This window comes from Arachis hypogaea, chromosome 11, assembly GCF_003086295.3.
Source record: "Arachis hypogaea cultivar Tifrunner chromosome 11, arahy.Tifrunner.gnm2.J5K5, whole genome shotgun sequence".
NCBI classification, from domain to species: domain Eukaryota; kingdom Viridiplantae; phylum Streptophyta; class Magnoliopsida; order Fabales; family Fabaceae; genus Arachis; species Arachis hypogaea.
The window spans coordinates 148707226-148732148 of NC_092046.1; the positions used below are offsets into that span (position 1 = coordinate 148707226).

Sequence of the window (24923 nt, forward strand, 5' to 3'; positions counted from 1 at the left end):
AAGGATATTCCAAGCTGAAAATATCATCACCATTGACACATGTGGGTGGTGTAGCATCCAAGAATTCTACATCATATCATAGTCTAAACGTTGGGTGGTGGGTAGAGAAATTCTTATTGCATGCTTTTGACTGCTTCTATCATGATATTCCAATTTTAAGCATCAGAAAAACTAACAACTACCCATGAAATTTCATTCTATAAATGGTTAAAGCATATCTAACCTGATATTATCACAAAAAGACAATATAATATAAGTGAATACCTCGCCAAACTTGATTTGAAGATAAATAAGTGATCAAACAAAAAGAAACTAACATCCATTGGATGAACAGGAAGAGATGTGAGGAAAATTTATTTCATACAGCTGAAATGACCCCACCATCTCACTTTCCATCTTGCACCTTCTAATTTCTAGAATTTTTGCTCCAACCACTTACTACTTTACTTTACGAGAATTAAACAAACAAAGATGACTAAAATAAAATGGGAATCATATCATAGAAATTAATGACTAAAAAATAAATAAAAAAGGAGCAAAAGAAAAAAAGAAAAAAAAAATACTAGTTGTTATATATCCCAAGGCAGTGATAATGTTGAAGAAGCCTATTGGCTTCCCTAAGGCCACTGAAGTAAGCTCCATGAGTTGTGGAATAATGGGTTCTGTGAGTTGCTTCCCCTGCAAACAAAATCTGAAGTGGTGGTGATGATGTGCTTTCTCTAGGCAATGGCTCAGCCATTGTATCAAAATCTTCACCACTTGATCCCACAGCAACATAACTGTATGACCCTAAAAACAAAGGATCTGTTGCCCATTTTGTCTTCAACACTTTGCTGAACTTAACTTCATTGTATGAATAACCAGAACACCGAAAGCTGGAGAATGTGTCTGAAGCTCCATTGATGATCTCTTCATCTTTGAGTGACTCAAGTGCCTTTGCTTCTTCCCCAGCAAACCAACAAAGGAGGACACTGGAATTCTTGTAGATTGGACAAAGGGTAGGTGACCTCCTCATCCACCAAGGTATCTTCTTGTGCCTCATCTCAGAGTGAGGTGAATGAAAAACCAATTGCAAGTATGGGAACCTTTGGGGCGGTGATGACCGTCTTACAATGATGTGTTGTTGGGCTCAATTGCATAAACAACTTGTTAACAACACCAAAACCAAGCCTTGAAATTGCTTCAGCCTTGTAATTTGGAAGAGGGGGCTGAAACATACCTGATCATCACCAATAGCAGCTTTTAGCACTCCAAGTGAAACAGTGATAATGACATGATCAGCATGCATAACTGATCCATCACAGAAGTGTAGCTTCACAGGCCTAGAAGAACAGAAACCATTTTGTTCATGTCTCTCTGGTTGCCATTGAATTCTTGTGACTTTTCTACCTAACTGAATTACCCAGGCGGTAGAGCAGAAGCCAAGTACTCAATTATGCTCAAGTAGCCTTTAGCAATAGTGATTTCTTCACCAGGGAACATTTGGTATTCACTCTCAGCATTGTAATCAAGGTTCAAGAGATCACCAGCAGATGTGTATGTCCTCTGTGTGTTCTCATGCATTGCGAAGATTGCTTCTTCAAGTAACTTCCTGTTCCATATCCCACACCCTTTGAACTCCTCTTGATCCTTTGATGAATCCCAGTATGCATCAAGGCCTCCCCTGAGTCACAATTGAGCATATTTTCAAATCAGATTCTAAATCACTTTATTTGTAATCTATAGTTTTTTATTAGTGATGATATAGGCCTTAATGGCTGTGTTTAGTAATTGACTCGTCATACAAATTCAGAGACACAAATTTGTTTGGAAGAGACAATGATAAAAATAGATCAAATGTCTCTATTAAGCAATACAATTTGTCAGATTTTTTTGCCACCTATAAAACTTGGAATAGTAAAAAAGGAATAAAAATACATTTGCTTTATGTTTCTATATATTTTGTTTTGAAACACATACCAAACAAAGGTGTCTGATTTGGTAATGTGTCCAATCAATGTAATAATTCTCTACTTTTATTGAGTGGTGAGACATGAATGAATTATATTAAAAAATAATAATTAAAAGAAAAAGTAAAGGATCAATGGCTTGCCTGAGGAAAGAACCAATACTAAGGCCTGCAGAGCCAACTCTTGTTGACACCTTCTTACAGAAGCTGTGAAGAAATTCATCACCTCTTGCAGTAGTATCTCGTTCAGTGATGTTGTTCTTCTGGTTCTTGCCCTGAGCATGATCCATGAGGTTCTTGAAGAGCCTTGTGATGGGGTTTACAATGGAAGGGTCCAAGTGGAAGCCACCTTCAGCAATGGTGATGGTGGTTTGATCTGATGAGTTTCCATCCATGCACTCCCAAGGCTTGTCAGAAAGCAATGAGTGTGTTTGTTGAGCAATCTTGTGAAGAGGGCTTCCTCCAATTCCATGGATCCAAGTAGCACCAAGCTCAATCTGGTCACCACAGAACTCAGAGGTGTTGATTCTCCCTCCAATCCTGCTTCCACCTTCCACAACACAAACCTCAAACAAGTCCTTTGAGGCTGTCACACTGTGGAGCTTGTTGGCAGCAGTGAGCCCTGCCATTCCTGCTCCAACTATCACAATCCTTGGCTTCTTCACCACCATTGTTGTTCACTACTTCTCACACTGACAATAAAACAAACAGTTAGAGGGCGTTGAAGAGCAAAGTAGTAATGTGTGTTATTTGAGAGAGGGTGATATTCTGAGTTACTGAGAATGAATTTATAACCGTGCTGGGTTCACTGAACAGGGCTATATGATACGCTTATTTTATATACTACCCCATTATTTATTTATTTTGTACAATCAATCAAGTCAATTTGACTTGTTTTACTTAAAAAAAAAAATTCAAATGTTTAGTGTCTTAGTTTTCTCGGTAAAAGTTACAAACTAGTAAGAGAAGATAGTTAATCACTTGATTAAGGAAACTTGAGTGGCTTTTTCCCCTTGTGACTTGTTCTTTAGTATAATTTATCTTACCCCTAATAATAAAGACAGAGGTCTACTTTTCTTTTATTTATCTACAAAACAACCACCACTATAGCTTACAGGTATCTCAAACTTTGAATTATGCTAACTGTTAGGTATATCACTATTATAATTAATAAATACATTGAAAATTAAAAGTTGAATCTAAAAATAATAATAAATAATAATGAGACAAAGTCCTCTTCTGTGACCCTACGGCATGTCCACGATTGAGTAATAATTGAGAGAGAGAGAGAGAGAGGTATGTAACCTGTGGTCAGGTTTACAGAGGAAAACAAACAAAACAAATTGCATCATCACAACACAGAGAGTCACAGATATTGAAGGTAGAAACTAAAATAAAAATTTAATGAATGAAGAGACAAGGTTGATAGTGCTTTTCACCAACCTCATCAATGGATGGGGGTGTCCTTAAGACTATTCACTGCAAAATCTAACAATTAAAATCCATTTTTAATTATTGGATTATACTCAATAGAATCTGTTCGCTGATTTTATTAACTTCTGAATTAGTGATTTTATTTACTTTAGTTCACTTATTTATGCATGAAGATTGTTAGGAACAAGAGACCAAGCTGAAAAAAGTGTTTTTGTATATTATTCAGTGCGTTTAAGTTATCTGGAATGATACAATATAAAAGAGTATTTATAGGTACTAAAAGAATCGTAATAATAAAAACATAATATCTTATAATAAATATTCAGATATACTAAATAATATTAACTGATTCTAATTATATTTTAACAAATACTCTTTGAGTGAGACCCCGCATCTTTCATTCTCCATGGTCAACGAGTTGAGGGTTTTCCAACATTGCATGATTTTCCAAGCAAAATGGAAAATGTGAGAAAAGAAAAAAAAAGGGATAAATCGCACCAACACATGATTGTTATTCTTTATCTATATTTATAAAGTGAATAAAAACTTTTAACAATAAATCATTTTTCATATTAAGGATGATATTTGAATAATTAATGCACTATATTAATTCAACTCCTTTTAAATGAAAAGTGTAGTTTGTAGGGAGTGAATTCTCTCAAATGAAAAAAAAATTGAATGGTATTCAGTATTTAATTTTATCTTTCATTGTTTTTTCTCTCTTCTTTATTTTTGGTCCTACTTATAAAATTAAAAATGAAAGATCATACTTTATTCTCTCTAAGTGTTAAAAAAAAATTGGAGAAGATCCATTTCCTAGTTCGTATGGGGAAGCGATAGAAGCATATAAAATTAGAACCAATGATATGTGGACAAGGCGGCCAATGAAAACAGTCCAATATAGATGGGAGATGCTAATTAGTTAATAGCTTAATCATATCTATATTGAACACATGATTAGTTGTTAACTAGGGGGTAGTAATGCATCATTATCAAAGCATAATTACTCAGAAACTCACAAGTAAGAAATCCCCACGTAATCCCATATAATTACTCCACTTCACATCGTCTATCGTGAAATTTTTTCTTGAGCACTGAACCAAATTTTGATTGAGAATTTCAAAAGGTTTTCACAGGCTCCTCTAGGGATTCATGTAGCATAGGTAGAAATCCGGAAATAGATTCTCTCAATTTTTTTTAAGAAAATGTTTAAGAGTTTAGCAGTTTTATTAAAATTTGATCAATAAAAAAAATGAGTCATTTTATATTATTAAATATAATCTTTTTAAAAATATTAATAATAGCTATAAATCACAAAATTTACTGGTCTCTTAATACTCTTTTTTTTTTAATAATTGAGGAAATAAAGTATGATATTTCACACCTAGTTTTATAAATAAGATTAAAAAAAAATATGAGAGAGAAAACATTAAAAGATTAGAGATTACACTTTCCTCTCTCAATTGTTAAAAAAATTAAGAGAATTCATTTTCATAGAAACCAATCATTTTCAGAACTTTTATTCAATATTTTTTTATTTTTCATTCTTATATATTTATTTTTAACAAATGCACTCAAAGTTTAACAGGAAAAGTTTTACAAATATTTAATCACTAGAACAGTTTTGATTGAAACAAACATATATTCTTGTTCTTGATTAGAAATTAAAACTTCTCATTTTAAATTCATTCGTTTATGTTCTTGAAACACTAACAAAACTTAAAATTAAATAGAAAGGATTTCATTAGTTCTTGAGAAAATAAAATCAAATACGTTTATATAAAATAACATTTTAATTCTATTAGCTATAATAATAATAGTATCTTAAGAGACTGATTAATTAAGTCCGTGAAGTAATGCATTTGAATTAGTCATTGCTAACCTATCTGCTGATGAAGCTATCTTTCATTAAGAAAAGAAATCGAATGACACATACTAGTGACAATGATTTATTTATCGATGTATTAAAACACACACATGTAATATATTTTTTATGATAAAGATATAACATGACAAATTCTATACTAAACATTTCAACACGGTCGCGTATAAAAGTACACTCAAGAGGGTAACGATGGAGACATAATATTTTCCAATGCAGTATGCTTGCGATTCAAGTGCTTTAGTTTGTTGTGGCTGTAGTGATATCTCTTATAATCAAAAAACCACATTGTTAGGTTGACGAACTTGAACTATTTTAATTTATTTGCATTTTCCTACAATCGAATAGGCTACACATCAGACACAAGAAAATAAGCATTAAAAAAAGCTAGGCTACAGACGTACTAATCAAATGTCAAACTAGACTAATTTATTTTTTGGTCTATCTATTATTAAAATTTATTGGACATGATTATTATATATTAGTGGACTAATTATAGTTTTCTCACATCACTTTTGAGTACCTAAGACCCCTTAGAACACCATATTATTCTGGTCTGGAATCTGGATGTTTCACGTGATATTTGGAATTACTAATAAGGTCACACCTACAAATGATAACATAAATTATTTAAAATTTATATAAATACATACGTTTTATAAAAATTTAGTTGATATATTGTATTTATATTCGTGTAGTCACATTGTTCAAAGTGATTTTATTTATAAGAAGAGTTTCAAGTGTACCAGAAACACCGATATTCCAGTTGTTTTAACTGTTGATCTGAATTATAAAAAATATATGTAATATATATTAATTGAAATCAACAGTTAAAATAACTGGAACACCAGTATTCCTTTTACACTTGAAATTTTTCCTTATTTATAATGCTTAACCTGTTACTATAAAACAAATCATTCCCCAAAAAATATACATGTAAGTAATTTAAACAGTCAAATACTATCCAGACAACACTTTTGGAGCCCGAAGAAATGGAATTTAAGACTTAAATTCGTAGGTAACCGGCCCAATAAAATTTTGGAGCCCAACGCATAGAACCAATAAATGGGATGACAGCGCCGACAATCACTTATTGAATATTGATTGTGACTGATTGATAGATCAGGATTCAGGTTCAGGACCCCAGGTGCTGGTTGCATTAAAATTTGACAATATTTTGGTCCCAAAAAAAAAAAAAGGCGAAAAATTGAAACAAATTAAAGAACATTTCTTCACATAATGCTATGAAGCATGAAGAGAAACATCACAATTGAGTTACCAATGGGTGCTTCCTTGGTTATGTTAGCGTGCTTTACATCTACTGTGTCCTATTTGCCAATGCTAATGCTAATCTACTGTCACCACTTACCATTCAGTTATGGGAAGAAAGAAGAGATGAGTGAAGGTGGAAGGGTGGGGTTATAGTGAAAGGTGGCCATGAGGGAGGTGCCACTGTCAGAGAAGGAAGATCCGCAACTCTCCTCATTGCCATTTATGGTCACGTATGAAGACGACGACTGAACCACCACCAGAGATGAGTATGGGTCCTCCACGAACTTCGTTGCACATGCTCCTCCTCCTCCTCCTCCTAACACCTCCGCTCCAGACCACCACTCTTCCATCAACTCCTCTGCTGTGGTGCGAGCCTCTGGCACAGACATGGCACACACCCATCAACCAACGAAGAATTGAAAGAAATAAAGGAAGGATACGGCGTCTGGAATGGTGGGATGGGACCCCATATCAGCCCTTCCCTTCTCATTGACTTGAGTCAACAACCTTCACACGTGGCCAAATCACAGTGTGCTAATACTCGTGACTTGTGGGTGGTGCGCATTGCGCTCTGCACCTAATATTATGGGGTGGGGTACCTATGTGGTGTGGTCCACTATTGAGTAAAAAAAGTAAGTCTACAATCTACAGAGAGTCAAAGACTACGCATAGTCTTTCTTATTCTCACCATTAGATCATAAATGTCTTCCATTTCATATATATTTAATCTAAGGATGATCAACATTGGTCATTGAACCAGCATGCAAATGTCCACTTAAAAACACCCTTTCAACATTCATACAAGATTTAAACGGAACTCCAGCGTAAGAACTAACAAGGATCAGGTGGTTATTACACCCTTTTCAATTACAGTCACTGCAGCTATGTTAATCATGGGTCAGGCTAAGGAAGAAACATACCAGTTTTCAAATTGTAATCTAAGGACAAGCTAAGAAATGAAATTAATACCACTATATATCCAGGGGGAAGGATTTTATCACTTTGCAGCTGCACATGTCAATACATGAGATTTGAATTTCTCTAGCTCGCTCAAAACCTCCTCTTCAGGTCTGTAGATTAAATCACTCATGCGCCATATCTGCACCAATTTAACTTCAAAGTATCAGCCAAAGCCATGCTCAATAAATAGATAATGAATTTGAGAATTTTTGTTTGGTGCCATACCTGCAATGTTCCCCCACCACCATTACTATCACAGTCATCAGACACACTAACCATAGTCCATGGATCATATGAGTTCCAGTGGAAATCAACAACTTTGTCTCTGTGTACAAATATAAACTTCTTAAGTGACACGTTAACAGAAAAACTACCACATGTCTCAAACAAAAGCAGTAACAAATAGGCAAAGACAACAAGGTAATCCCTTAGATACAGTTCTACATGGACGGTGCTTTCATACCTATGACCTGCATGTTGGAAAAACAAACCTGCAGGAGAACTTGCTGTTGTTCCAGATCGTTCTGTGGTTTTACCCACCTGTGTTACAAAATAAAAGCAAAAGATGCCAACAGTTAGAATAATTGTGGTACAGAGCAGTGAAACACAATCCAATTGAGAGTTAACCTTCTCATAATCCCAAATGTTTAAAAGACCATCTTCTGCAGAACTTCCAAAGATAGATGATTTGTCCGGAGACCACTGAATTAATCATAAAGAAGCAATTAGCATATCTTGTGGCATAGCCAGTTAATACTATAATGTTTAAAAATGAAAAATAAAACCAATTGCCTGAACAGAAAGAACAGCAGCTGAGTGACCCTCAAATTTATGAACAGCTGATCCAACTCCATTAGATGTAAGTTTGCGGCGGTCAAACATTCTAACAGAATTATCTGCAGACCTAGATATAGAAGGTAGAACCAGTCAAATAGTAATAGTCCAAACTAAATTAAATAATGAACTAATTCCAAGAACTGAAGTTCTGAACAACAGCAGAACATACCCAGTAAGAATTAGATTAACATCATGGAAATTCCAATCAACACAGTGAAGATCAGCATCATGAGCTTTCTCAACCTGTCACAAAAGCATAGGAAAAACGGAATTCAGCTAAATGAAAAAAAAGGACAATTATCTGTTACCACAAAATACAGTGAAACACAATTAGTTGTAGATATCAATTTGTTATCCAAAATTTGAATGGATGATTGAGGTAAAAAAAGCATATATACCTTAACTGCAGGACCAGAGCCAGCACGTGCATCCCACAATATTAGACACGAATCATCTCCAACACTACAGAACTCCTGTGCACTTCAGCATGATTACGATGGTGTTAGGAAGTGATGGTTTATTAAACTTGAAGTTTAGTTCCTGAGGACACTACAGGATTTGTTAAGAACCCATTCTCCTCAAAGCTTAAGTTGCAAGGTAGAGGCTTATAACTGATATTATATCTCGAATGGAGTTCATAATAAGGTGAATGATAAATTTAAAATGGCCACTTAAATGAGTAAATATAAAAATATTGAAATAACTAGTCGGTATAGAGTAAGAAAATTAGTTACTTAAAGGGGCAGAATGCCACATCTTCAACAGTTTCATCATGTCCACAGTAGATACCCCGTGGTCCAACAGATGGGCCATCAGCAGATTTATCATTGCCTTCCCCAGATTTGGTGTTCTGTTTGTTAATTGACCCGCCAGATTTGGAGTCTGCAGCAGATGTTATATGGTCTTCAATGCTCCAGAATACCACCGATTTGTCTTTTCCTACAATGTATGCCACATCTTTTAGATAGAGAATAACCACATCAATAAAAGAGCAGGAATTTAGAGATTCAATTGCTTAATGAATGTCTATAAAGTACTCCAACCTCCAGAAAGCACATATGGCCCAGTTGGGCACATTGCAAGAGCAAACTCCGCATTGTCTTGGTGTCCAGTCAATATCTGCAAGAACAAAAGGTCTATATGAAAAAAAATCATGAAACAGCATTCATATCAAACAGCAATAACAAGGAGAAAAAATGTATAAATAAATAATGTGACATCAGGAGCTTCTTAAAGAATGGATGATTTAAGAGGACAAAATATGTACTTGCATAATTCAAAGTGTAGATGTCAATTCACTATTATCCGTTCCAACTTATGGTGCACATGGGGTCTGCTCTGACCACAATTGCTATCCCACTTTTCTGTCTAATAGGAAATAGCAACAAGTCTCAAGTATAAAATGGAGGAATTGGACATTTTATTCCACAATGCAACCAAAGAAAACAATGGATAATCTAGCACCAAATTAGTGACAAATTCTCAATTATAAGGCTTGAACATAGTTTTACTTTTACACATGTATGAAAATGTGTCTGCCTCGTTCTATTTCATTGTACAAAATATATTGAGTTTCTAAAGATAAAATAATGTTACAAAAGACTAACACTCAGTCACTCGGCCATACCAAATCTGGACGAGAGTTTGTGGCTCCAAGGACAGCATGACGATTAGGCTGAGCTTCAACATCCCAGATCAGAACCTGAATTTTGCGGGTGATAAGATAAAGAAATCACAAAACGAAGAATGAAAAATCAAATAATACAATGGTAAACTAGTTAAAAAAGTATCCACAAAAGTAAAAGATGGAGTTCTTACATTAGGGCTATCTGTATGAGTAGCAACAATATTAGAATGTTGCGGCATCTCCCTAATTCTATTCACCTGCAAATTCGTCCTCAAAGGCTCAAAATCAGGTCAACAAACAGCAAGACCTTGATGTTGATAAAATGAAATCAAATCCAACATGGATTACTAATAAGCCATGTACAAATTACAAAAAACAAAATAAAAGAAAACAAAGATGCATGAAAGGAAGTGTAAATTTAGTTTGAATACGTACCTCTCCAGGATGAATGATGGTCTTGTACTTCTTGACAAATGGGGAGCGAGCCTCCTCATTAAACTGAAAAGAAAGAAAGCCATAGCAGCTTAATAGAGACTCAAAGTTTGAAACATGGAAGCAAAAAGGACAAACGTGGCATAAGAACAAGAAGGGACCTGTGAAATGTGGTCTGCAGCTGCAACCCTAGGCTTGACAACATCGCAAGTTGCAATGACCAGAGTATTGGGAACACTACCATCCGTCTAGCACCAACAACAAAACGTACTTAGTTGAAAATGAAACACAAGAATAGCCACCCTCACACTAAATACAATGGAATAATTAACAACTCGTAGATGGCAAAATCAAATGTAATTAAACAAAAATTACAAGTATGAAAATAATAATAAAAATAGATGGCTTGCCTGCTCAGAAAGGTAGAGACGCTGGCGATTCTTGTGATGAGATTGCTCCAGCTGAGGGCCCCACCTGAAAGAAGAAAAATGTGAGAGAGAGTGTATGAAACGAAGAAGCAAAACCCTAGCGAGAGAGAGAGAAAGAGAGAGAACCGGCAAGAGAGGGAGGGCCAGAGGAGGTTGTGGTTGGAGAGCCAGTCGTAGAGGACGGGGACAACGGCCTTCCATCTGTTGTACTTGTCTTCAGCATTTGCATTGACGTGCTGCTGATGTTGATGTTGATGGTGTTGTTGCTGTGATCTCTTGCTTTCCTTGGGGGTCTTCACCTGTTGCTGTTGCCCTTCCTCGTTCTTCGGCTTCGGTTTCCTTCCGCGCTTCTTCTTCACCACCACTTCTTCACCACCACTCTCCATCTTCTTCCAGCTGCTTCCTCTCCTCACTCACTCTCCCCTCACCCTAAACCCCGCCCTTTTTTTTTCTATTTCTCACTCGGCGCCCCCACTTTCCCCCGTTTTGCCTACGTGGACTCAACATTTCACCAGTCATACTGTTCGCATTCATTGCTGTCATAAAAACATTTCTTAATCACTTCTTTTTACATCTAAGGAGGTTAAAATTTTAATATGATCAAAATAAGTTATTAAATTAATTTATTAGAATTATTTTAGTTAATTATTTTTATATTAGTGTAGAAATTAAAATTAATTTAATTAACCAATTTAAAATATTTATTACTTATTTTATCATATTAAAACTGAAGTCTTATTTTATGTAAAGATATCAGTATAACACCTCATATTAGTATTGTGTTAATTGCAAATTTGCAGTTGAGAATTTTTGAGATTGAATTGGTCGGTCAATCTCCTCTAGCGATGACGGAGTGCAAAATTAGTTACTCTTAAATTAAAAATAATAAAACTCATATATGATAAAAATTATAAATTTAAAGATAATTAAATCTTTATTTTTTTTATTTTATTAATCTCCTCACTTTAGAAAATTCAAATTCAAATTAGTCATCGCTGAAGGATGAAAGATGTCAAGAACACTAAGTTTATTCAAATTAAGATGGAAGGGTTGAGGAGACAAAGGCTTGGTGAAGATGTCAGCTAGTTGCCCAGAAGAGGAAATTGGGAGAAGTTTCATCACTCCAGCTTGAGCTTTTTGTCGAACCAAGTGACAATCAACCTCTAAATGTTTGGTCCGTTCATGAAAAACCGGGTTAGCAGCAATATGAAGAGCACTCTGATTATCACAATATAAAACTGGTGGGCGAATAGGAGAGATGCGTAAAAATTGTAACACATTTATTATCCATTGAAGTTCACAAGTTGTGTTGGCAAGTGCACGATATTCTGCTTCCGTGGAAGAGCGGGCAACGGTGGTTTGTTTCTTGGTCTTCCAAGAGACTAAAGAACTGCCTAAGAAGAAACAATAACCTGTTAAAGATCGCCGAGTGTCAGGACATCCGACCCAATCAGAGTCACTGAAGCCGAGAAGCTGAATTTCTGATTCCCTTGGAAAGAAAAGTCCTTTGCCGGGACTAGTTTTCAGATATCGTAACACATGCTTGGCAGCTTGAAGATGAGATTCAGTAGGAGATGCCATGAATTGACTTAATTGTTGAGTGGCATACATGATGTCCGGTCGAGTAGTGGTGAGATAGATAAGACGGCCAACCAAACGACGATATACAAAAGGGTCGGATAGCAAGGGACTTTGGTCTTGATATAGTCTTGTGGTACTATCCATTGAAACAGAGGCAGGTTTAGCACCTAATAAACCAGAATCCTCCAAAAGATCAAGACAATATTTTCTCTGAGATAAGCAAATTCCCTTCTCTGATTGAGCAACTTCAATACCCAAAAAATATTTTAATGGGCCCAAGTCTTTAATTCGGAAGTGTTGGTGTAAAATAGACTTGATGGCAGCAAGTTCAGAAATAGAATTACCAGTGAGAACAATGTCGTCAACATAGACTAAAAGGATAGAAATTTGATCACCAATGAATTTGACAAATAAACTATAATCAGATGAGGTCTGCTGATATCCATGAGATAGCAAAAGATGAGAAAGTTTGTCATACCACATACGACTAGATTGTCGTAAACCATACAGTGACTTTAGTAGCTTACAGCATTGATTCGGTTGAGGAGATATAAATCCGGGTGGCAGAGTCATATAAACATCCTCAGAAAGATCCCCATGTAAGAAAGCATTATTGACATCCAACTGATGTATAGGCCAATGCTTCATAGAGGCCAATGCCAAAACTAATCTGATAGTGGCAGGCTTGACAACAGGGGAGAAAGTTTCCAAGAAATCAACACCTTCAGTTTGAGTGAACCCTTTAGCCACAAGGCGTGCTTTATATCGATCAACTGAACCATCAGGCTTGCGTTTGATGCGATAGACCCATTTACAGCCAACCGGCTTAACCCCTGCAGGGCAATCAACAAGACGCCAAGTTTTGTTCAGCTCAAGAGCATCCAACTCATCTTTCATAGCACTACGCCAATTAGAGTGTTGATTGGCGTCCTTAAAAGACTTTGGCTCAACGTCAGAATGTAGAGATAAAAGAAACTTTTTATGTGAAGATGAAAGAGAAGAAAAAGACATGACTGAAGATAAAGGATACTTGCACTTTGAGGGAGATTGATTTGTAGAGATGAGAGAGGAATTACACAAGTAATCAGAGAGATATGCTGGAGGTCGGTGAGGCCGGTCGGAATGACGAGGATGGGGTTGCTCAGGTGGTGAAGAAGGTGACGGGGGATGAGAAGGTGATGGTGGGCTAGTGTCTAGTGTTGAAAGGGATTCGGTGGTCATGGGTTCAACTTGGTTAGGAAACGATAGTGAGGAAGAAGGAGAGGTTGTTGGAGAAAATAAAGAACTAGGTGGAGTTGGGTCAATGGGTATAGGTGAGGGTTCAACTGGAAGACTAACTGAATCTTGTTTTTGAGAAGGTGTGTTTGGCAATGTGTCTGGAATTGGACATTTTTTGTGACTAAGGGCAAGATCTTTTCATAAAAAATTACGTTTCTAGAAATCTCAATTCTTTTATCTTCTAAAACATAAACAATATACCCTTTAAAACCAGATTGAAAGCCAATAAATACAGTCTTTTTGGCTATTGGATCAAATTTTGATCTATTTGCCATTTGGGTAGAAACAAAACATAAGCATCCAAAAACTTTAATGTCATGATAATTTGGTGGAAGATTGAGTAAAATCTCAAATGGTGTTTTAAAATTAATTGCGGATGATGGAACTCTATTAAGTAAATAAACAGCATGTCTAACAGCATAAGACCAAAAAGATGATGGTAAATTAGATTGAAACATAAGAGCACGAGCTATATTCAAAATATGTTGATGCTTGCGTTCTACCCTTCCATTTTGTTGAGGAGTTTCAACACAACTACGTTGATGAATAATGCCCTTTGAAGCATAAAAATCAGGTAAAATAAATTCTGGTCCATTATCAGAACGAATAGTTTTGACTTTGGAGTTGAATTGTGTTTCAATTAAAGTAATAAAATTTTTTATTTGATTCTGTACTTCTCCTTTTGATTTTAATAAAGTAACCCATGTAAAGCGGCTAAAATCATCAACAATAGTAAAAAAATATTTATGATTATGAATAGAATTTTGTCGAAACGGACCCCAAATATCAAAGTGTAATAAATCAAAACTTGCATTGGCTTTGTTAAAACTTTGAGAAAAAGAAAGTTTCTTTTGTTTAGAAAGATGACAAATGTCACAAGCCTCGTCATGATGCATAGAGATAAAAGGAAATTGTTTATGTAAATGATTAAGTCTTTGCCCAGAAAGGTGTCCTAAACGAAAATGCCATATATTGGAAGGTGTAATGGGTGGAGATTGGATGGAATTTATGGAGTGTGTAGTGGATAAATTTTTACCGAAATTGGGTTCAAAGACATATAATCCCTCTCTCATTCTGGCCAAATCAATTGTCCCCAAATTGTTGCTCTGTAGAGTGCAAGAAGAAGATGAAAAAGTGAGTTCACATATGAGTGCTGAAGTAATTTTTGAAACAGAGATAATATTAAAGTTGAAATGAGGTAAATAAAGAACATCATGAAGAACCAAGGATGGTGAAAATTGAACGATGCCTTTATAAGAAACAGTAGTTCGAGAACCATTTGGTAAATGAACAATAATAGGAGAAATTTGTGTGTAAGAAATAAACCAAGACAAATTTGATGCAATGTGATCTGTGGCACCAGAATCAATGATCCAAGTATTCAAGAATGAATCTCGATTTGAAGAAAGTAGAAAAGATATTGAAAGAACAAAGATAATGAGTAGTTGGACTTGGCAGAAGTTCAAGTTGGTTTGAAGGACGAGCTTCTTCATTGAAAGGAAGTGCCATGAAAGAAAAGTGTTGGGCTGACGAAAGGTCCAAAAGAGACTCCGGATGAAGTTGCTGGTGTGCCCTTTCTCCTTGATTCATGGATGTCAGCAGAGCTCAAGAGGAGCTCTGATACCATAATAAAATTGTGAAAGAATAGAAAAATAAAAGAATTATGAAAGAAAAAGATGAAGAAATTTTATTGATTGTTGATTGAATGAATTGTAAACTATAAAGGTAAAACTAAGTATATATAGAGTATTGGCCTATCTGAATTTGTGGGCCGTGAGACGTCTTTATTGTTGTTATGGGCTAAGGTGGAAGAGTGGTTTAATAGTCATCACCTCATTTTTATTTTCTTAAGATATTTGGTTGTTACAATATATGTTATAATACAAAATTTAACTAAAAATGTATAATACAATACATTTAAATAAAATAAATATATAATGACTAATTTTGATAGGATGATTTTGACATGTACAAAAATATTTTTTAAAAACACACTAATGAAAGTATCACTACAATAAAGTTTAGCACTACTTATCCTTTTTATTAAGATTGTACTAACAAAATTCTTAAAGATACTCTTTAAGAACAAAAATGTAATAATATTGAGAATATAAGAAATTCTAACAACATTAACTGTAATTTTTTTTTTAAATATATATATTTTAAATAATTTACAAAAGTGTTTCTAAAACATTTATTAACAAAGATGCCTTGTTTTTAATTAATAAAAAAAGTTGTTCAGAATGCGTAGACAACAGGGGTACATTTTCTGTTTCCTTATGGTATGGTCCCCGAGTTATGATTTATGACAAGTTCTCTATTATCAGCTACGATATTCAATGGCTGGATGGCACATTTAAACTTTCCCCAATAAAGGTCAGGCTTGAAAACTATATCACCAATTCATAACCTTGTTGAGCATTACAGACAACCAACACCGTCATTGATAGATTAAGAACATAACTCAGATATTAAACTAAAATGTCCGGGGGTAAATTTTCATATAAAGCTATCTGCTTAACAAAACTTTTGCTCATAATCAGACATAAACGCCGCAAGCAATTAGGAGGAACAAGGATCCAAAACCCTGCCAGAGATAGACACAAAGGCGTAAATTTACTATTTCATAACAGTTTCATGTTAGTTACTTAGCGAATACATGAAATACAACCATAACATACCAAGAAAACTGATGCCACTGCCCCGGTTGTTAGCTCCTGAGCAAGGGAACGGGTCTTCCGGGAAGTTGTTGCTTCGTAACTGCATATAATAGGAGTATTTTTTTTCAAATGAATATAGAGAATAGAAGTGAAATGATAAGATATCACCTGAACATTTGTATATAGGTTATGAAAAATCCAGCTAACTGGAGTTCTTCATATCATGAATACTTCAATGATTACTGATATGGAACATGGGAGAATTACATCACAAAAGTTAGTTATTGCGATGACTTATAGAGATCCCATACATCTTATGCTAGACCCAAGTTTAATACTTTGCAATTGGATCCTAACATTTCACTACACACTCCCCAACTTAGTGCCCATGCGGGAGTGGCTGTGCACTAGCCCCTTTGAGTAGTTCTGAGAAAACATTGTGACGGTGGCATCATCACCCATATCACTCCTCTTCAGCAGAGAGACAAAGTGGAATACTTTGATACCAACTGAACAGAACCTTGGGAGAACCATTCAACCACGTCACAGAAGGTAGAAGCTAATTTTAAGCATCCTTATCATTAAAGTGCATGGTAAAGCGGTAAAGACATCCTTATCAATGTGGTGTCACTTAACGTACCAGCAAATTTTAAACGCAATTAGTAACGGAAAGACTAATGTGACTAACTACAAATATTTGAATGACGAATTTGATTAAAAAATTTTTCGATGACCAATTTAGAGTACGAGTAATCTTTTAGGGACGAATTTGATCTTTACTCTATAAATTACATTGTTTGCTAAACAGATAGCTCATTGGAGACTCTTACTCATTTTGTATCCATCGACATGGAAAATCTGCATCCAACACACCTATGACACATATTTCATTCACATGTTCCCATCTGGACCTCTAAATGCAATTAACTACAGGAAAGGAAGGAATAAGAAAATTCGCCACTGCAAAGTGTAGACAACTCATCCCCACTTCACAATTGAAGTTTCCACTTGCATATACCATTGCACCAGGAAATGATCATATTTTACAATAACCTCCAAACCTACTTTTCAGTTGACCCTAGTAGGCCTCTATCACCATATTTTTAACCTTGCACCAAACTAAATCCAGTACTAATAGTATCTCACCTTCACTAATATAACTCAGTCCAATTAGTTGTAGCTATAAGACCGCTAATCCTAATTTTCCTACGGTCGGTGAATAAATTCACTCCAGTACTTCGAGAATCGGCAGGCTAATTCGCTTGACTAAGTAAAAATCAAATCTACTCATACAACCACTAAATAAAATGCAGATCATGAACGAAATTCGGAAGATGAGAAGGAACTCACATGAAGAAAGATGCAGTTAAGACGAGACCAATGGCGAGAGTAAGAACGGAGAGGGTCGGGTACAATGAATCTGGGACAGGACTCGTTATTGCTTTCGGAGCCTTCCACACACACATCCAAATCAGAGGAAACAAAATTATATATATATAACGAATAGAGAAATGTGAAGAAATATCGGTAGAAAACGGGAATTGAGGTTTTGAGGGATCACCATGAGAGAGAGGCAGATCTTGAGCTGTTGCGAATCGAGAACCTGCTTGCACGTTGCTGACTTCCAGTCTTGGTTGGCCTCAGTCTCAGACTCTCATGTATAAAACTGCTGTCCATAGTGGGCTTATAATGTATTCAGCCCAACCATCATGGGCCTCGTTTGTACCAATCAGCCTTTTTGGGTACCCAAAGTCTCTTAGATATATTTTTTTTAAAAAGATGGAATAAGTATAATAAGTTTGTACTCATATTTTCAAGTGTTTGTATCCAAAGAATATATAATTTATATTTATATTTATTAAAATTTGTACACATGAGTTAATATAATTTGTACTCATTTTTTTAGAATTTACATACATAAATTAATAAAATTTATTTGTTAAAAGAATTTTAGTATTTATACTGAACAAATGAGGACCAAAATTATTAAAAAATGTTGATCGTGGAGTTTCTATAACAAGTTTACTATAGAAGGAAATAACAGGCCAAATGTCTTCCAAAGTCGGACAAGAACAATAGGAAACATAGCAAAAAAGCAAAACTGTTTGTTTCCCCTCTTGAATTTTGACGGTGCTACATCAATTTTTGTAATGATAGTTTAGAAGACTTAATCCTCAAGTTTTAAAGTGTGTGTATTTACTTTAAAGCTAACATTATTACAAACTCTGAAATATGATCTGTCTGTACATACATAGATCATCGATTTTTCGTAGAGAGAGAAAAAGGATACGTTGATTGGTTTATACAAAATGATTTTGTTACAAGCATTAGCCACATTTGCATTCTCTGTAAGGGTAAAAACTGAGGTCAACTTTACGTGAAGTTGATACCTAATAGATGAAAATTTAGTTAAATCAGTCAAACGGCTATCAGTATCAACTTAACGTGAAGTCGAATGCACCTGAGTTTCCACCTCTCTATAAGTTGAAGATACTTGCATGTTCACTGACAGTGCCACCAGAAAGCCGTCTCATAATCTGCCATAACTGCCTGCTTCTTCCGGTCATCAGAGGACCCGAATACGAGTGTCTTCTAAACGATCCAGATTCCTCTTCCTGCCTTCCCAATCTTACCGAACAACTGAATAGTTCTGATGCAACCAATCCTCTCTCAACATCCACATTGCTCACTCTCACATCCAAATCCATATCCTGAGTGGATGATCTTCTTGAACCACCTGCTTCTTTCGCTTCCTCGCATTCATTGCACACGAGTTTTAAGGCCTGCACAACCTCCCCCATGAAAGGCCGGTTCGATACCTCTGGCTGCACACACATTGAAGCAATTGCTGCAACTTTGGCCACACTCTCAAAACTCACATCTCCTCCTAGATCTGGATCTACTATTGCCTCCAATCCTTCTCGACTCGCCAGAAGCGGACGAGCCCAAGCAACAAGGTTTTCTTGACCGGGAGGTTGTGACATGTCCACAGGCTTTCTTCCTGTTAAAAGCTCAAGAAGAACAACGCCGTAGCTGTAAACATCACTCTTAACAAGAAGGTGTCCTGTCATTGCATACTCCGGAGCCACATAACTGTATGAATTTTTTACACACATCATCAAAATTCAAAAATGAAATGCATTATGCATCATAGTTCAGCTAATAGTAAAATTGATTTTTACCCGAAAGTTCCCATGACGCGTGTTGATATGTGTCTATTATTATTCTCATCTGTTGCTGTTCGAGCCAATCCAAAATCGGATACTTTTGGTGTGAAATCATCTTCCAACAATATGTTGCTTGATTTGAAGTCCCGGTGTATAACACGGGGACTCGAATCTTCGTGCAGATAGGCTAGACCGCGAGCCGCGCCAAGAGCTATCTTCATCCTAGCACTCCAACCAAGTGGACTACTTTCCCTGTCAACTCCTGTCACAAGTCCACAAAGAAAAACAAAGCATCTTCTTCAAGTGCTCAACACAATTGAATGCTAACTTAAGACTCAAGCAACCGCATTCAAGTACCATGTAAGTGGGATTCCACGCTGCCATTTGGAACAAGTTCATAAATCAAGCAGCGGACACTTTCCTCGGTACATATCCCAATCAACTTGACCAGATTTCTATGATGAAGACGGCTAAGCATCTCAACTTCAGCTAAGAACTCGCGATCCCCGTGATGATCCTCCCTCTTTATAACCTTGACTGCCACTTTTGTTCCATCTTCAAGGATGCCACCATAAACCAGCCCAAAACCACCTTCTCCAAGTATTCTTGAACCATGAAAATTATCAGTAGCTTTTATAATATCATTCGCACTGAAAGTCTTAGCAGACCCTGTATAAGCAGCAATGCTAGATCGAAATGATGTCGAAGCAGAACCAACCCCACCTCCCACTAATGATGCAGCATTACCTGTGAAATTCACTTGTTGGATACAAAAGAAAATTTACAAGTCTTCAATCATTTAGTTTCAAACATTTTGGCTTGTAATATGTAAATAAAATTCTGTATTATGATTAACCATCTAGGAGAAATGATCACGGTTGTCTTACCTGGTGGTTTGGTAAGAGAAGGTTGTGAAAGCCGTGGCGTTGATGCCGGTTGAGTAACATGATCTCCATACTTGAGCATAACCCAGGCTGCTGCTGCGGCAGCACATAACACAACTGCTAGAAAAACTGAAACAGTTATAATGGCAACTATGCCTCTGCTAAGTCCACTTTTATGCTGCCTCTTCTGTATGTCCACTCCAAGGGGCTTTATTGTCCCTCCATTATTGCCATCAATGGAATATGGACCACCATCAATGATGGAAATGGTTGAAGGTGGTAAAGGAGGAGAAGGAGCCAAACCTATTATATGTTGGAGGATCCCATAAAAGTTCTTGCCAAAATAGTTATGGAAGAAAATGATAGAAAAGAAAAATGAAAGTTCTATATACCTGGATAGCTCACATATAAAACATCATAGTCTCCAAAGTAGGAAGCTTTTATAGCAACCTGTTTATGCCAGAATCTGTTGGAAGTGAAAAGTGCTGTAGTACTGTCAAAGTTTTCACCAAGTGGTACCAAATCAATTAAGACAACCGTTTTCTCAGGTTGCTCGGTTGCTGCATTTGCTCCCATAATCCGAACTTGACTTTGCCTCATGAAAACTCCGGTAGCAATTTCAGAAGCCAGCTCTGAAACCAAAGGGAAGAAGGTATAAAGAGAGACACTGACACGGAGACCGACTCGCATGGGCCAAACACATCTGCAAGGTGCTCCGGGTGGAGAGTTTGTATAAGGTTCTAAGCAGACGGTTGATGAACACTCTGAAAAGTGAAGAACATGATGATGAATAAGGCTCGGAACAATCCAAAGAGCACAGGTATTAGCACTTTGCAGCACTAACTTCTGCATAAAATGGATCAAACAAACAAGGTTCTAACCTTCATTTGGAGGTGGGGGTGGCAATGCTCGAACTTGAGGCGGGGATGGTGTCTTTGAGGGAGAAGGAGATACTTTAGGGGGAAGAAATGGAGCTTGCACTTGCAAATACAATTAACAAATGCATGCTAATAAGTAAATAATAATGAAATGGCAAAATATCTAAACAGAAAGTTTCTAAATAATAAGGATGGAATTTCTATAACAAAAAAAGGATGAAGGCAGTCATTCTTACTTTCAGTTGGGTGAGGAGCAAGTTCGATTGATGATGAAGGAGCCGGCGAAACTTGGGTCATGGGTGAATGAGTAGGAGAAGAGAATGAAGGAATTGAAGAACCTACCATGCAAAATATAAAATAAAGTAATAATAATAATTAGAAATGATCTTTGTTTACCTCTAGTACTCAAAGAATAAGAAAAAAAGGTTATAGTACTTATATAGTACTTTGGTTCATTGGAGGTGAAACATGATGCCTTTGCCCACTTTTTGGTTGTAATGAAGGAGGAATTGCTTTACCTAACATAGAAAACGGTTATATTTTTAGTTGAACAAGGAAAACTTCATTTGTGGCACAATTTAATAAATCAGGTAATACTGCAAACCTTGATGATTTGAAGGGGAAGAAGAAACCATGTATGGTGATGGTGGTGGAGGAGCAGAACTGGCAGTTGTGTTCCTTGTATGATGATGCTGATGTGATGAGGCAGAAGGTGACAATGCAGGCGTATGCTTTTCTTTATTAGGAGTTTTAGTCAATGGCTCAGGATCATGATCAATTTGCCTTGAATTATGTGCAGCAGGAGCTACATTTAAAATAAAATAAAATAAAGGGTTGCATATATTTTGTAATTCCAATGGCATTCTAATATGATGTATATATTTGCATTTTTTCAGTATTTTGAAAAAACAGTTTATAGCTTATGCTCTTATTTCAATAGGTAAAAGTCTTAAAAAGTTTTAATGTTACCCTACCTTGAGCAGGGGAATGTACTACAGCTGGAAGTGGTTTTGGTGATTTGTACAAAGGTACAGCAATTGGTGGTGCATCACCATTTTTCCAATTGAAGCTTCCAGAAGAAGATGACTTGGGAGAGGCAACAGGTGCTGCACCACATGTTTTTGCACTAAATAAGCTTCCATGAAGTGAATTATGATTGCACTATAGCATTTGAACATAAAAGAAACTTAAGCACACACAAATGCTGAAGTAACCACAAGCACATGCATACTTCATGACACTGAAAGAATCCTTGGTAACATCATACCTGGTAATGTTGATGGAATAATTGGATGGACCAGTGGCGGATTCGCTGGAAATGAACTTGCTGGTGATGCAACAGGTGCTGCATGAATTCAACAACATAAGAAATAATGATAAAATTTACCAGACTAAGTTAATAAAATATACCAGGCAATATGGATGGACTAATAGGGTGTGCTTCTGGTGGTGGAGGAGAAGGATTATGCTCCGCTTTCCATGGTGGTGATGCAGCAGATTCTGTGCTTCATTTAATGGGAAATACGAAGTTTAGAACCACATAGTATGGCCTGAAATTGACTTGAAACCAGAAGAATTCAGGTGGCAACTTTAGACTTTTATAACATGCCTGGTGTAACTGGTTCTGAATTGTGACCTTTCTTTGTGCCCTCTTGAGGAGGAAAACTTCCATTATCGGTTGGTTGGATGCTTGGTGAAATTTTCGGCAAATTGATAGAATGTGTTGCAGCTGGTGCTGTTCAAGTATTCAGTAGAAGAGCATAAATAACAACAGGAATCTGTTGAATATGAAAAATAGAAAGCCATGGCAATGAGAATTCTAGTGACAACATGAAATGCTAGAACTTTTTTATCACATACATGGTGAAACCGGCTCTTCTTTGTGACTCAGATTTGCATTCCCATTACCAATGTTAGGTGCTAGAGTTCCATGTTCAGCAGGTGTTTTCCCTAGTGGTGGACTTGATCTAAAGGGCAGCGGCGCATTTCCTTGTGGCGTTGATGGCAAAGGAACAACCTCATGTGGTGGTGGTGACAATGCTATAGTAGTTGGACTTGGAGTTGTGGATGGTTCTATGTCCTTATCATGCTTCTGAGGAGTTGGAGCTGATGCAGGAAGTGGTAAAGCATCCGGAGGAAGCAAGAATGACCCTTCATTGTGAAAAACTGAAGCGTTTAGCTCGGATGATCCGAATATTACTTAATGGACTAATGTAATGAGATTACCATTTGCTACTTCTGGAGAGCTTGGGGCAATGTTAGTCCATGAACCTCTTGCTGGAGATGGAGGTACAACAAGGCCTGAATGAAGTTATAGAACATCCACATACCATAAGGTAAGTTATCAAAGATCAAAATTTACATTTAGATATGGTGACATACCATGTGGAAGTAATGGTAAACTTGGTGCATTGCTTCCAAGTGAAGGAATCACAGGAAGGAATGCTGGAGATGGAGATACAGTGGACCCTGAACAAAAGATATTATCATATGAATGCCCAAAATTCCATGGAACAAAAGATTTAAAATTTCCATCAGCAAACATATGGGTAGAATCAGTAATTTCTTCTACAAATTTGTCATTTTGATAAAATTGTAGTCACCCACATTGTCATGTCATAAAGATCAACTAGTTTCAAATCCCAGCAGTAACTTGCATTATGTTATACTACTCAAAATTAGGCTTTGGATGCAATGCAAAAGGACAAACAGATAGAAGGCATCTCCTACTCCATTCTATGGCTATTCAAACCAATCATTTAACTGTAAAATTTAACACAGAAGTTAAGTTTAGGTTCACTGAGATATAACAACATCATTGTTAAAAAGCAAGAATGTTGACCCATATCAAGTACTTCAAGGTTCTAGACTAAGAATAAGTTTGTTTTGCAAAGTTTACAGAGGACTAACATCTTATTCTGAAGATTAAGCACCTACCTTTGGATCGTGGGACAGCAACAGAAAGAAAAATGATGCAGAGCTTAAGAAGTTGCAGCATCATTGCCAATACCACCCTCATCCCATGCCAGAACACAACCTCCTCAAAAGGCCAACACTTTCTAACAAATGAGGAATAAATTACAGACACTGAAGTTGGTAACTTGAAGCAAGAACAAAGAAAAAGGGTAAATGGATTTAGAAGTAGGAGAAGAAGGCCCACATATAGTGACACTGAAGCAATCAGAAAGCTGTTTTTGGAAAACGACAACACCCAAGAACATGTGTTCCTTGAGAACAAGAGCAATGGAATTAGCAGAGATTAGAAAATTCCATGGGAGTGGTAAAACTTGATTAACCTTTTTGTTCTCTTATTTTCACCTGAAGTTAGTTGCTTAAACAAAGTTAACATGGATCCAAAGAAAGAACAAAACATCACACGTGTATTTACAATTCAGAATCACAAGAAAACTCCTTGTCCTCTATAAAAAGAGGCAGTCACATATGTATATATTTTACTAATCTTAGGCAGGAGTGTTATCGGTTTGGTTTGGTTTGATTTTGGACCAAAAACCAATCGAATCGATATGTTCGATTTGTACAGACACACAATTGTTTGGTTTGTTGTTTTTACAACAACTGAATCGAACTGAACCGAACCAATAATAGTTTTGTTCGGTCGGTATTTTCGGTTTTTAATTCTTAATGAAAAGAGTAT

The 24923-nt window shown here is 36.3% G+C and overlaps 3 protein-coding genes and 1 pseudogene across 5 annotated transcripts; all 4 read right to left on the reverse strand.

The window, feature by feature from the left end:
- Nucleotides 1–253: 253 nt before the first annotated feature.
- On the reverse strand, nucleotides 254–2869 carry LOC112723631 (probable polyamine oxidase 5; annotated as a pseudogene).
- Nucleotides 2870–7287: 4418 nt separating this feature from the next.
- LOC112723632 (WD-40 repeat-containing protein MSI4) lies at nucleotides 7288–11356 on the reverse strand. 2 transcript variants are annotated; one of them, XM_025775064.2, is made up of 15 exons: nucleotides 10947–11356; nucleotides 10803–10866; nucleotides 10554–10640; nucleotides 10396–10458; nucleotides 10152–10217; nucleotides 9961–10035; nucleotides 9377–9452; nucleotides 9068–9272; nucleotides 8732–8813; nucleotides 8503–8576; nucleotides 8289–8400; nucleotides 8124–8198; nucleotides 7988–8036; nucleotides 7722–7821; nucleotides 7288–7635 (listed from the first exon to the last, which is right to left on the reverse strand). In XM_025775064.2, exons 1-15 carry the CDS (start codon nucleotides 11204–11206, stop codon nucleotides 7623–7625), a joined length of 1401 nt encoding a protein of 466 aa, XP_025630849.1. In that variant the 5' UTR covers nucleotides 11207–11356; the 3' UTR covers nucleotides 7288–7622. The 2 variants fall into 2 exon arrangements, with proteins under 2 accessions (XP_025630849.1, XP_025630848.1); XM_025775063.2 differs by having other exon boundaries at nucleotides 7960–8036.
- A 4685-nt stretch (nucleotides 11357–16041) lies between these two features.
- Nucleotides 16042–18001, reverse strand: LOC112723633 (uncharacterized). The gene is made up of 4 exons (XM_025775065.3): nucleotides 17901–18001; nucleotides 17690–17790; nucleotides 16361–16439; nucleotides 16042–16266 (listed from the first exon to the last, which is right to left on the reverse strand). The coding sequence occupies exons 1-4, from the start codon at nucleotides 17901–17903 to the stop codon at nucleotides 16219–16221; spliced, it is 231 nt and encodes a 76-aa protein (XP_025630850.1). The 5' UTR covers nucleotides 17904–18001; the 3' UTR covers nucleotides 16042–16218.
- A 505-nt stretch (nucleotides 18002–18506) lies between these two features.
- Nucleotides 18507–24686, reverse strand: LOC112723634 (uncharacterized). 2 transcript variants are annotated; one of them, XM_025775067.3, is made up of 17 exons: nucleotides 24206–24686; nucleotides 23651–23737; nucleotides 23495–23569; nucleotides 23129–23419; nucleotides 22878–23003; nucleotides 22679–22768; nucleotides 22536–22613; nucleotides 22243–22374; nucleotides 21873–22073; nucleotides 21715–21786; nucleotides 21505–21606; nucleotides 21272–21370; nucleotides 20783–21154; nucleotides 20394–20693; nucleotides 19864–20253; nucleotides 19522–19768; nucleotides 18507–19432 (listed from the first exon to the last, which is right to left on the reverse strand). In XM_025775067.3, the coding sequence occupies exons 1-17, from the start codon at nucleotides 24285–24287 to the stop codon at nucleotides 18817–18819; spliced, it is 3360 nt and encodes a 1119-aa protein (XP_025630852.1). In that variant the 5' UTR covers nucleotides 24288–24686; the 3' UTR covers nucleotides 18507–18816. The 2 variants fall into 2 exon arrangements, with proteins under 2 accessions (XP_025630852.1, XP_025630851.1); XM_025775066.3 differs by having other exon boundaries at nucleotides 19864–20265; nucleotides 24206–24659.
- Between the last annotated feature and the right edge of the window lie 237 nt (nucleotides 24687–24923).